This window comes from Protobothrops mucrosquamatus, unplaced genomic scaffold (assembly GCF_001527695.2).
Source record: "Protobothrops mucrosquamatus isolate PMUCROS unplaced genomic scaffold, P.Mucros_1.0 scaffold1102, whole genome shotgun sequence".
NCBI classification, from domain to species: Eukaryota; Metazoa; Chordata; class Lepidosauria; order Squamata; family Viperidae; genus Protobothrops; species Protobothrops mucrosquamatus.
Window position 1 is genome coordinate 307,080 of NW_015387323.1, and position 14,039 is coordinate 321,118.

Below are 14,039 nucleotides of genomic sequence, written 5' to 3' on the forward strand. Positions count from 1 at the left end.
CGGGTGCCTTACCTCCCTTGGGCTGGGCCAGCTGGTGGTCGGCCTGCTCCATCTCTGCCGCTTGCCAGCTACGCCTCGGCCGGCGCAGGGGGCGGAACCACGCATGCACGGCGCTCCCGGGCAGGGAAAGTCCTCGACTTACGACCGGTTGGGTAGTCCTCGACTTACGACCGGTTTAGTCCTCGACTTACGACCGGTTTAGTCCTCGACTTACAACCGGTTGGGGTCGCGGCATTAAAAAGGTTGAGAACCACTGTCCTAGAGGATTTAGATGAGTTTTGAATATAGTCCAGGCAGGGCAAAAAGAGCTAATTTTCCCAAGACACAGATATGCCCATGGAATTTGTATAAAATACCCCCCTTGATTATGCCTTTAAGATATTAATTCTATAATTTATTGAAATATAAACATTAAGTATGTATTTATGTTATCCATTTCTGTCTCACACACACACAGACACACACAAATCCAGTTGGCTGGATAATGAATTACTTATACATAATTGACACATTTCACATATTTAGTAAGCCTTACCAACAATTCACTGTTAAAGATTACATTTCTTTAAGAGATGTAACAATTCACCAGGGAAGCAATGATTTATGTGTGTTAATGGATTTTAAGGGCAGGACAGTTTGTTACTAATAATATGTGTATATGCCTTCGTGTTAGTTTATGCCTCCTGGCAACTGCCTGGACACGTCCCTGCAGTTTTCTTTGCAAAGTTTTTGGAAGTGGTTTGCCATTGCCTGCTTCCTAGGGCTAAGAGTGACTGGCCCAAGGTCACCCAGCTGGTTTCATACTTATGGCAGGACTGGACTAGAACTCAGTCTCCCAGTTTCTTGCCTAATGCCTTAACTCAGGGGTGTTAAACTGCTGGCTCACGGGCTGGTTGCATCATACGGAGGCCACGTCCACCCCAGCTCTGGCAATGTAAAAAAAGTCACGATATGTTGCAACACGTCACGTGACGCGGTGAGTTTGACACCCGTGCCTTAACTACTATATCAAACTAACTTTCTAATAATAATGAATTCTTAATTATTTTGATAAAGTATGAGACAGAATTAGCTGAAAAGGCAAACAATCTGCAAACTATTAATAAAAGTCTGGGGACATAATAAAAAAGGGACTAAAATAAATATAAAGAAAACCAAATTCATGACAACAGGTACAATAACCAGCCTTAGACTTGACAATTAAGATATTGAGGCAGTGGGTAGCTTTTGCCTTTTAGGATCAACTATCACAAGAAACAAGAAGTCATGAAATACAGTACATTGCAGAGCAGCAATGCTAAAATGCCCATGAAGGCCTTGGAAAATGTATTCAAATACTGTGATGTCTATAGCTACAAAAATCAGAATCATAGAATCAATGGTGTGTTCTACTGTGTTTTCCCCAAAATAAGACCAACTGGATAATAAGCCCTAGCATGATTTTCAGGACGCTCATATACTGTAAGCCCCACCCTCAAAATAAGCCCCAGTTAAGATTGTCAGCCAGACGGATGCATTTAGTACTGTATTTCCCTGAAAATAAGACTTAACCAGAAAATAAGCCCTAATGGATCTTTTGGAGCAAAAATTAATATAAGACCCAATCTTATTTTGGGGGAAACGGTATGACAGCCTCTGGAAGTGAAAATTGGATTTTGAAGAATCAGGTTAGGAAGAGTATTGATGCTTTTGAATTTTAGTGTTGAAGACTCCTGAGAATACCACAGACAGCCAAGAAAATAAACAAATGGATCACTGAAAAAATCAACCCAGTGGTCTTGAGGCACAAATAACCTGGCTCAAATTGTTCTGGACACATTGTGTGAAGTTCTAGCTCTCTAATGCTGGGAAAGGTGAAAGGAAAGAGAAGAGGATAGCCATGGAAGACCTGAAGGCAAGCTTAGGGACAAATCATCACGGAGACAATGGTCTATGGTCACTAAGAGTCAACAATGACTTTATGGCACATAAACAGAGAAGCAACTGTTCAAATGTTTTATCCTTAATGGAAAATTAAATGTTAATCCTAGAATGGAAATTCTATAATCTAATATGCTGCAGGCCGGTGCTCCCCAATATATTGGATTACAACTTCCAGATTTCTCAGCCTGAAAGGACTAACATTGGTGGAGCCTATTAACATTTGAATATTTGTGAGAAAGGGGATGGGGGATATGCCATGATTTCTAAGTGTTGTCCCAACATACCTTTAATAGTTGTAATGTACCTGTTGTAGCGTATCTTCTCCCGTATCATAGAGCCTAGATTTCAATCTAATGACTGCCCTAGGACGACGATATCTGGGCTGCAAATCTCTTGATGATTACTAGATGTCAGCAAAGGGTTGTGGTTAGCCTCTGTTTGCTGCTCTCTTGTGACCACCCAAAGTAATGTAGCACAAATTGGTAACGGCACTCTGGGCAGTTTACAGCATCAGCATATTGCCCCCAAACAATCTGGGTTCTCATTTTACCATCTTCAGAAGGATGGAAAGCTGAGTCAAGTTTCAGCCAGTCAGGATGAAACTCCTGGCTGTGGGTACAGTTTGTCTCCAGCACTGTATTGTAACCACTGCGCCACCAAGGACCTATATCTATTTGAAACTGAATTGCATTTTATATAAAATCTTGATCTATTCCAACTGTGGGGAGGAGTTTCCCACTGAAGATGAATACTTATGGATAATGTTCTGACCCAGAAACAAGTTGCTTTTTAATCCAAGGCCAGACAGATAACTCAAACAAAGATGATTGTAAAACAGATATTTAATTCAGAAATACTTGCAGTTATGGTTGTTGCTTCTGGATATTATACATCTGTCCATCTTTATTAGGTAAGAAATTAATACTTCCTCCATACCAAATTCTAATGTGGGATGAAACCATCTGAGTCCTCCGGTGGTCCCATGCTTATCTCAGACAAAGGCATTCCAAAACTGGCACATGGCCAGGATATCCTGTAATGAACTTTAGTGGCTCCTCCTACATACTTGTTAACATGGGATTGCTGCCTAGCTAAACTACATTACCTGTAAGCCATCTCGTAAGGAGACAGCACTTAACCCAATAAATGCCAAACATTCTAACATACAGATCTACATGCTCTACTCAGGGTTACACGATCCAGAACACTCCCCGCTTGGAAATATAAATTTCCACTACTAACTAACTGAAATAAGCAAAAAAACGTAGCATTAAGCATGCAATTCTCATTGCTAACTAACTAGTGACTAAAATAGGTAAAACATAGTATCAAACATGCATAACTATAAGGTAAATATAAAGCATGCACAATTATAACAGAAATAACAAGTGTTACATCAAACAATGCATAAACACAATACATACTGTAATTTGAGATTCAATCTTCTAGTTCGGTCTTCTTCAGCAACAGGACCAGGTCAGTGATTGGCCGGGTGTAAAGCTTTTTTGCGAGAGTCCTAGAGTCACGATCTGGCTCATGTGGCTTCACGATCTGGACCTCAACTTGGCGAACTAGTCCATCAGAACTTGGTGGGGCCCGGTGTACAAGTCCCATGGGCCAAGAATTCCGATGAGCGTCCTTCTCTTTCAGCAAGACAAGGTCTCCTTCTTGTAGGTTGGGTTCTTTGGTCTTCCACTTACGCCGATCCTGAAGTGTAGATAAATACTCTTGCTTCCAGTGCTTCCAGAAGGTGTTGGCCAGTAGTTGAACTTGCCTCCATTGTTGGGCATACAAGTCTTTGGGAGCAAAATTCCCGGATGGTGCTGGCCAATCGCCTGTCTTCTGAGTTAATAAAGTAGCTGGGGTGAGGATGGTTGGATTTTCAGGATCCGATGATACTGGAATCAACGGTCGAGCATTGACGATAGCAGCTACTTCTGCCATGAGGGTGGTGAGGACCTCGTGCGTCAGTGTGGGTGCCTTAGTCATCATAGAGTCCAGGATTTTGCGGGTTACACCAATCAAGCGCTCCCACGCTCCTCCCATGTGAGATGCATGGGGAGGATTGAATGTCCAAACACAATTTTGGGCCTTTAGGTACCTGTCAAAGTCTGAATCGGGGCGAATGCCTTCATCGATCTGTAGTTCCTTGCAGGCCCCTACAAAATTAGTTCCGCGGTCGGACCTAAACATCTTGACTGGGCCTCTGTAGGCTTGGAATCTTCTTAGAGCATTAATGAAACAAGAAGAATCCATAGATTTGATTACTTCTATGTGAACCGCTCTAATGCTGAGACACATGAAAAGTACAGCCCAATGTTTGCTGTTGGCATGACCACCTCTGGTTCGACGAGAGGTCCGAATACTTCTAGACCTACGTTGGTGAATGGTGGTCCTGGAGTGACACGCTCGTTGTGTCGCACCTCTTTGCTTACGGCAATGTAGACATTTGTGCAGGACGGTGGCGATGCATCTTTTGGCTCCCACGATCCAAAAGCCGGCCGCTCTGATAGCACCTTCCGTGAAGTGTCTACCTTGATGATGGACGGTGTTGTGGTAATGTTGAACTAACAGGTGTGTGACATGTTGACGAGCCGGAAGGATGATGGGGTGTTTGAAGTCTGAAGCTAACTCAGCCTTGTTTAGACGTCCTCCTACTCGAAGCAAGTTATGACTGTCCAAGAATGGGTTCAATTTCAGCAGTGGACTAGAGTTTGGGAGAGCTCTTTTTGCTTCCAGACATTCAAATTCCAGTGAGTCTTGTTGCACACTTCGAAGAATCCCTCTTTCGGCCTGGAGACGGCTGTCTGGGGAGCTCATCTCATGGTGCAGGAAACAAACTATCACTGCTACACCTGCTACGAGATGTTTCCATCTGGAAAAGCATTGGAAACGATTGGGATCTAGGAAGTGATGGGGAGACGATTTTTCTTTCTCCTTGATGTCTGTAGACAGGCAGATGATCTGGGTGGTCATTTTTAGCAGTTTGTTGGGTACTTGAGGCCGCACGTTGTCGTCCTGATCTGGCTCTAGCAGCTCATAGTGCTCTGGTTCTTCCGACGTCTGTTTGTCAGGAGACGCCAAAAACCCGGGGCCCTTTATCCAAACTGAGTCTGCCAATTGTGATGCAGGAATGGACCGCGTAGCCTGATCAGCTGGATTCTGATCTGTTGGCACATATCGCCACTGATCAGGGTCTGAAGATCTTCTGATCCTTTCCACTCTATTACTTACATAGACGTAAAAGCGTCTGCTTCGATTGTGGACGTAGCCTAGTACCACCTTGCTGTCTGTGTAGAAGGTGGTGGATTGTAACTCGAGGTCCATCTCCTTTGTTATCAGTTCTGCTATCTCTATGGCTAGAACGGGACCGCAGAGTTCTAACCTGGGTATGGTATGGCTTTGTAGTGGTGCCAGTTTTGCCTTTCCCATGACGAAACCAACGTTGCAACTCTCCCCGCTGTAGACTTTGATGTATCCTACAGCTGCGATAGCCTTCGTCGAAGCGTCTGAGAACATGTGTAGCTCCCCCTTTGTTGCACCAGTCAGCGAAAGGGGAGCATATGTGCACTGTATGAATACGGTTTGAAGGCAACTGAGGGATTGGCACCACGTCTCCCACTCCTGCTTGTGTTCTGGCAGAAGCGGCTTGTCCCAATCTGTAGCGTGTTGGGAGAGTGAGCGTAGCTGCAGACATTGTTTGTCTTCTATGGACAAGGCTAAGTTGTTGTAATTCTTACTAGTCTGGAACACTGTTGCTTCCAAAACAGGTTTGGTTGTCACAAGCGTGAAGTGTTCTTGGTGTGGTTTTAGGTGAGGTGCTCTTCCATTACTGGGAATGGAGGTTGTTGAGATATTCACCTGGGTTGGCGTTTGCGGTTGATCGACACAAACCGTCCTTCCTATGGCCCATCCGAATTCCGTCTTAATGGCTACTGGGGTTCCTGGTGGACCTTTGATTCTTTCATCGGAACCAATGGACTCTGGGGCGTCTCGTCCCACCATGAGTAGGATTTTGGCTTCAGGATCTAGAGGAGGGATTAAATCGGCTATGTGCGCTAAGTGAGGTATTTTTCTTGCCGCCTCTGGTGTTGAAATTTTGCTGCGAACATCTGGTAAGATGTCCCATTCCAACACTGATGGTAACAGGAAATGTGAACTTCTGTCTATTGATTCTATGCGAAGACCTGTGATTTTCCTCCCCGCCGGGCGCATTGGCACTGTGCACGTATTTATTGCGAAATGCTTTAGTTCACTCGGGAGGTCGAAGAGGTCGAAAAAGGCAGGCTTAGCTATTGTGACCTTGCTGTGTGCATCTAGTATGACGTACATCTTTACAGCCCTTTCAGGTTGCCCATCGGGGTAGACTTTTGCAAGACAGACGGGTGAGCATGAAGGAGGGCACGGTGAGTCACCACATATATCTGTGTAGTATGTCCCGTACATATCTGGGTGTTCTTTGGAGTCACTTTGAGTCTCCGTCGTCGTAGGGGGGGGCGAAGTCGCTTGTTGTGTCTCCTCAGAGGGTTTCTTAGATTCTAAATGCAAGGCTGCCAGGTGCTTGTCACTGTTACACAGGTGGCATTTCACCCTGACTGCACAATCTTTGGCCATGTGATCCATGGAGTCACAGCACTTGAAGCATATCCTATGCTCTTTGAGTAGGGCCTTTCGATCATCCAGGGATTTTTTCCCAAATTCTCTGCAATTGTTTAGAGAGTGTGAAGATTTATGAATTGGACAAGTCAGGCCTTTTCTTGGTGGGCGAGGTTTGGAATGAATACTCCTTGGCGTTTGTTCGTCTGAAGTCTTCTTTGGCCGGGCCGTGATCTCTGTTTTGTACACTGAAATAGGAGTTCTGTCCTTTGTGGCTTGGAAGGAACTTCTATTAGTGCCAAAGTTGTGATTGGTCTGTTTTGGCATCGTGAAAGGTGGTTCATGGACGGCAAGGTAATTGGGGTCATTGTACATATCTGATTGATCGGAAACAAAATCTGCAAGAGCAGCAAAGGGTGGAGGTTTGCTGGGGTACTGTTTCCTGTGGGACTGGGTCATATCAAACCATTTATCTTTCAACTGTCTTGGTAGTTTTTGAGTGATAATGTTCTGTGTGTCAAACTGCTCAAGGCGGGCAAGTCCAGGCATGGTGCGACTTTCTTGTGCTGCCCGGAGCTGGTCCAGTAAGATGGAGAATCTCCAAATCTGACTAGGATCGTTGATATTGATATTAGGGAAATCATAGAGCTCCTGTAGGAATGAGGACTGTGTCAAAGAAGGTGCCCCATAGTGCTTGTCGAGCGTTTCCCAGGCTCGTCGAAGGGCGGTGGGTAGGTCACTTAAACGTGATGCGAAGATCGCCTCCACTGCCTTTGAGGATTCTGGACCTAGCCATGCCGTCATAAGCCCGAGCTCTTCCCCAGGGTGTAACCTCTCGCCGCGGAGGACTTGCTTGAAAAGTTGCTTCCACACTAAATAGTCCTTCCCTGGTTTGTCGGAAAATTTTCGTACGCCTCTGGATGCCATGTCCGTCTTTCTTCCACCGAATGTTGGAGGATACATTGAACTCGCGTATGAACTGTAGTCTGGTGGAGGTGGTGCATCGCTTCCGGGAGCGGGGGCATGTGCCATGTCTGGCTGGTGACTTTCTTCAGCATGTTGTCCGCTGAGGGTATCTTGCCATGTCACATGCGAGGGACCTTGTTGGCTTGGTCTGAATTCCTGTGCTCTGGCGTTGAGCTGAGGGGACCTGACTTCTTGCATGCTTACTTGTTGGAGGGTTTCTCATCTTCCGGGTGGTGCGTATCTGACTCCCTGGTAGGCTGGCACAGCTGGTGGTCGAGATTCTCCTCTGTGGCCAGGTCCAGTAGCGGTTCCTTGGGACGCTGCCTCCTGTTGGCACAGCAGGGACTCTAATGTGGCTCGAGCTCTTGCAATCTCATCCCTGAGTGTCAGCTGGTCCTGCTGTGGGGCCGTTGCCGCTGTAGGTGGACCCAACCGGTTGCCATCAGTGGTATGGTTCGTTGGGGTCAATGGTGTAGCGACGGTGGGAAGATCTTGTGACCTAGATGTTGCGACGTCAACTCTCTGGCTGATCGGCACATCTGGCCATTGAGATTCTTCTCTTTGTCTACTCGGTTTTGGGGGGCTTGTGGATAGCTGTGGCGCTCTGACCCATTCATGTTGAAACGCGCTCTGGTCGTCAACGTAGGCTCGCACATGGTTATGAGGGCTTTCGCTCCCTAACCCTTCCCACCTGGGCGTAGGTGTAACATCTTCCAGCTCTCTCTGCAGGGCCGCTGCTCTTATGGCTGCCTCTTTTGCTTTCTGTTGGTGCTGGGAAATCTCAAAGTCGGCTTGAGCTTTGACCATGTCTTCCCTTTGCTGATGCTGTGCCTTTACCACGCGAAGGGCAGCTGCAGCTTGCACTTTGGCCACTTCTTCTCTCTGCTGTCGCTCTGCCTCTGCTACACGTAGAGCTGCTGCAGTCTCCACTTTGGCCAATTCTTCTCTTTGCTGTCGCTCTGCCTCTGCTACACGTAGAGCTGCTGCAGTCTCCGCTTTGGCCAATTCTTCTCTTTGCTGCTTGTCTTCTACTGCTGCTTGTGCAGCGGCATCAGCTATTGCGATATCGATTCGCACTTGTGCGAATTGGGCGGCGAGACTCTCTGCCCTTGAGGCTCGGGATGCTTGGCTCTGACGAGAAGACGCTTTTGAATGGCGGGAGGCGCCTGTAACGTGAGATTGTTGTGACACGCTGGAATGCGCCTTGGACATATGGTGAAAGGATGAGGCTTTTCCAGAGGCATGAGATGGAGCCACATGTGATCGCTGGGATGGTGCATGCGAATGGCGGGAAACTTCAGACTCGGCCCTCTCGACTGGTCTGTCTTTTGTGTAAGACTCGGATTCCGGGAGCTGTTTGGAGCTCTCTAGAAACTTTTTTATGCTCCTTGTTTTTTAGCTTGAGGCTTTGCATCTTGCTATCGACTGTTGGGTCTCCTAGTTGCGCCTGAATCTCTTCGAGGTGGCGTTCGGAGTCCATCCAGTGCACGAGAGCATCTTCCTTATCTTCTTCCGATAAGCGCGTACGTTCGGGGGAGAGCTCCTCCTTAGGCCCTTGGTAGAATTTGTGTAATTTCTCCCAGTCTCTTTCATGGCGCTTGTAATACGACTCCCATCTTTCCATCAGATGTGAGTGCATGGCTTCTGTAGGCTTTCTTTGTTGCCTCAGGGCATAGGGAGCCTGGGACGTCTTTGGCCTCACTGAGGCTTGAGCATCAGCCTCTGTGTACAGGTCAAGGTTGGCTGTTTGCAGCATTTCTCCTTGGCCAACTAGCTGGGGTGTCTCATCTAGGCCGGTTGGTTGAACCCCTTCTTCTAAATCAATGGGACACTCTGCCATGGCTAGGACAGGTTCAGTAAACTTCCTAGCTATTTTGAAGCGAATCCAATGCACTTTGCTCTTTGACCACTAGGGGGCGCTACTTGCAGATCAGCTACTGGGGTGCTGTCTGTGGGTGGAGGCACCACTGGGTGCGCTCTCCTGTGTGCGTGGGTACTTCAGCGAAGTTCACCCTTTGTCCACTAGGGGTCACTGCTTGCGGGTTAGTCACCAGGGTGCTCTTCCTTCGAGGTTCACCCTTTGTCCACTAGAGGGCTTTCTCTGTGCGCGATTAAAGGCTTGCGTGGAGTTTCTCCTTTAACCACTAGGGGGCGCTTGGAGAAAGGCTATAAGAAATTATTTCTTCTGAGAATCACGTTGCACGTCTGTGGCCACTGGGAGAATACTGAGCTCCTACTAGCTCCCATAAACTCCCACCTGGTCGTTAGGTTGCAAGCTGGGGACTGCTTGGGAAATTACTGAGCTTCATCTAGCTCTCTAATATCCGCTTGGTCGTTTCAGCTTTGTGATAATGAGCAAGGTTAATTTGCTGCCTTTTCTTCTCCTTAATTTGCCCTCAGCATAGTCACCACTAGAGGTGACTGCTTGCGTGAGTGATTACTTTGGGTGAAGTTCACTCTGTGCCCTCTAGGAGGTGTTGGTTACTTTGGATGAATTCAGGTATCTTGTTCTATAACTATCAGAGATTCACTCTGCATAGTTAGAAAATTTCAGTGAAGTACCTTCTTTCCCCTCTAGGGGGTGCTCTTAACTTGGGTTGATGCGATTACCAAAGTGGGGGGGGGGGTGCCTTCCTTTCAGCAGGGATAAAATTGCTGAATAAGTGTTGTGTGCAGATTGGCCACCAGGGGATGCTGCTGCACTGCTAATGGAGTTAGTTGAGCCCCTGCAGACCCTTTCCTTTCCATTGCAATTGCTGGAATTCCAAGGGGAGGAGGTTCTTCCTTCAAGTGAGTCAATTTACTCCCACCAGATGGCTGGTTACTATGACAACAAATGGTTCGCCTTGGCAACAGATAGATTTATGGCCTTGGGCTATCTCAGAGCCAGGGGCCAGCCAGGGCAAATGCTTGTTTTCAAGCAATGCTGAGCTTGCAGGGGGGGTTCGCCCGTTCTGAACGTTAAACAAAAGGCAACAGAAGTTTTTGATATGCTTTGAATTTGCCAGCAGATTTGCAGAGGATTAACAGTTTATAACAACCTCAAATAGCTCTCTTTCTTCTGCTTTCCCCTTTCCTGTGTTGCTTCACACTGTTTGAATTGCAGGCAAAAAAAGGGGGGGGTAGCTGCCCAACGCTCCTCTGATTCTTTAGAAACACAGTCTTTACATGCAAGAAATTCTGGTAATGATGCAGTAGGCAGAAACGTTTTGAGAGTTAGGCTGCACCCAATATTACTCTGATTCATAGAAGCAGTCTTTGCATGCAACATTGGCTAGCAAACAAATTCAATAGCATTTTAGAACAAGTATATTTGCAGTCCTTGAGCTGCTAGCAGATCTTCAAAGCAGTCACTTTATAACTTTACTTATAGCGAAGAGAACAGGCAGATGAAACTTTAGCAATGCAGACAGATGCTTTAAAGAACAATGCTGTTTTGCTGACTGCTGATATGAAGGTGAAGTTAATATGAAGATAATGTACTGATTTTTACTTTTCTTACTCTAAAGTCAATATGAAGGTAGTATTAATTTCTTACTGTTCTGACCCAGAATCAAGTTGCTTTTTAATCCAAGGCCAGACAGATAACTCAAACAAAGATGATTGTAAAACAGATATTTAATTCAGTAATACTTGCAGTTATGGTTGTTGCTTCTGGATATTATACATCTGTCCATCTTTATTAGGTAAGAAATTAATACTTCCTCCATACCAACTTCTAATGTGGGATGAAACCATCTGAGTCCTCCGGTGGTCCCATGCTTATCTCAGACAAAGGCATTCCAAAACTGGCACATGGCCAGGATATCCTGTAATGAACTTTAGTGGCTCCTCCTACATACTTGTTAACATGGGATTGCTGCCTAGCTAAACTACATTACCCATAAGCCATCTCTTAAGGAGACAGCACTTAACCCAATAAATGCCAAACATTCTAACATACAGATCTACATGCTCTAGTCAGGGTTACATGATCCAGAACAGATAAAATCACTTCTGAAGCTTTGACACTGACACTGACTTGGCCAGCCTTATAAATCTTTAAATAAACAATTAAATGCAATAGAAATTGTTAATGCGTAACGTCTGGGGAAGCAGTGGCTGACTGAAGATAGCTCTATTCTCACAGAACCAAATATCTCAGCCAAAAGAGGAGCCGGTGAATGGAAGAGCTCCTTGAAACTCCAGATCAAGGAAAGGACTAGGACCATCCCCAGGCTTGCTCCACGCAGCATCTACCCCCAAAGAGATTGCAAAATAGCAATCTCCAGTGGGTTTGAGCACTCTAAGAGGCAGGGGGAAATCATCTTGCCCAGGGTGGGCAATTAATATTCTCAAGGGGCCGCATGAGAAACTGGAACTTTTGTGATGGGCCGAACCAATGTAAATTGATTTGGTGTCCTCAAATTCCATCAGCTCAACTCCTTAGGCTGCTCCAGGTGAGGGGTGAATGCTGCACAGGTGCAGAAGAGTACTTTCTCTTCTCATCTTTCTGTGACCACCAACCAATTCAAGGAGCCAGACCCGACTTGGCTTCTTCTACCCCCCCCCCCTCCCATATACATTTGGTTTCTAATTTCTGATTGACCTCATGTGGGCCAGACTGGGACAGCCAAATGGCCTGGGGGCCATAAAATGCCCAGGTCTGGTCTTGCCTAAGCCCAGATTCAGTGCCTTCAGACAGACACTGGGTTGGCCCACTTCCTCTTATCTACTTTAGGAATTTCTTGTTATTGATTTTCAGGATGTTAAGAATCTTCTGAAGGGCAAGTTTCATCATGCCAGCAGAGTTTATTTCTACCCTTGATGAAAGAAGTTTTATATAAGTTTAAGGATTAGAAAAACTTTATTTTTTTGGAAAACAGCAAAAGGGGAACTAGAATGTTGATTTCTGAAAGTTAAAGAGCTAAATTGACTTGAAAAAATATTTCCCATGGGGTGTTTAAAATATTATAAAAGAATACATGAAGATTTTGAAATTAACTGTAAGAAATCCTCCCATGGAAAAAATTTGCTGATTGGAAAATAAACATATAATGTGGGAACTTTGAAGGTTGACAGAGGGAACCAGAGAGAACTAAGCATTACAATTAAAGGAGAGAATGTTAAATACAATGGAGCAATACTATTTGACTGTTGAAGAAATGAAGTTTGTTTGGGAACAATGTACTCAGAAATTGGTTATTGTCTGATACAATAAAAATGGATGTATCAGAGGATATAGAAGGACAGAATTTTACTGGACAAAACAGAGATTGGGGCTGATTGAAAATGGATATGGAAAAAGATGCTGTGGGTTTGAAAATTGATTTATACCAAACAACAAGACTGATATTTAAAGGGATGCTATAATGGGTTTACATTTGAAACCAGCTAATCTATATAAATAAAAATGTAAATGTTCGTTTGTTCAAAATCTTAAATCTCCGAAAGTTCTTCACCGATTGCTTTGAAATTTTGACACAACGTTGCATTCGAATACGCGTGTGTTTTTATATACCTACTATTATATAGATATCACACCTGTGACAGGTAAAAACATGCTTTTTTTGAAAAACAGCGCCATCTGTTGGACGTAAAAGCAACACACGCTAGCATTGTGAAATTAAACATATTACAAACGTGCGCTTTCTCTTTTCTTTCTTTTCCATTTAACCAGACTGAGCCACAGCAACGCGTGGCGGGGTACAGCTAGTGTCTTAATAATTAAAGAGGACATACAAATAACAAATCAGAAGAATGATTTTGAAAACCTTATTTGGTTTTATAAACAGGATGTGTTGAACTACTGAAGCTGTTCCTGAAAGGAGATAGAGAAAGTGATAAGAAATCAATTTGTGGGATATCATTTGATAGGATTAAAGATTATGCTTTTAAAAAATAAATGGAAGATAAGTGAACTTATTTGACCAGGGTTAAAATATATGTGTTGTGGTTTCTGTTTCCTATTAATGACCAGGGCTGAATGATAAGGCTTTAAAGATCTGTGTATAAATGGGGAGGGATTTCTTCTGCTTTTCTTTTTAGAGGAAGGGATAACTTGGAATACAAAATGGATTCATATGACTAAAGTTAAAATAAGTTATTATTTCTAATAGCTCTTCACTGCTTTTTGCTGATTAAAATTGAGTTTTTATAATTTGATCATTGATAAGGAATGAGATATGAGATCATTTTTAAAACTGAAATAAAAGAAAAAGTATTCGTTTGCTGTCACTGTTTCTACTTATCTGGAGGGGGAGTCATTTTTATATATCTTTTATTTTTTACTTTATTTTTTTCTATCTCTTTGCACTTTTTTCTTTACCCTTTAGGTTTTTCTTCGTTTGAATTAGTTTATCTTCATATCTGTAACCTTTAACAACATTGTTTTAATAAATAAATGGTTAATATATTAGTCTACTATGCTACGTAGAAAACACAAAAATTATAGAAAAGTTGAACCCTCTTAGAATAGATAAATACATTTGTTTGTTAAAGTCGGAATCATGCTTCAAGGAATGCAGTCTTCCAGAAAAGTACCGGTAATGCAACACAACGAGCTAAACACTTTC

At 44.3% G+C, this 14,039-nt stretch overlaps 1 protein-coding gene across 1 annotated transcript in view; it reads right to left on the reverse strand.

Annotated features, from left to right (window-relative positions):
• Positions 1–3,039, reverse strand: part of LOC107291277 (protein FAM57B-like) — a 19,229-nt gene extending 16,190 nt beyond the window's left edge. Inside the window, exon 1 of the mRNA XM_015820266.1 lies at positions 3,029–3,039. Within this exon, the coding sequence (XP_015675752.1) occupies positions 3,029–3,039 (11 nt within the window). The remainder of the gene's footprint in view (positions 1–3,028) is intronic.
• Between the last annotated feature and the right edge of the window lie 11,000 nt (positions 3,040–14,039).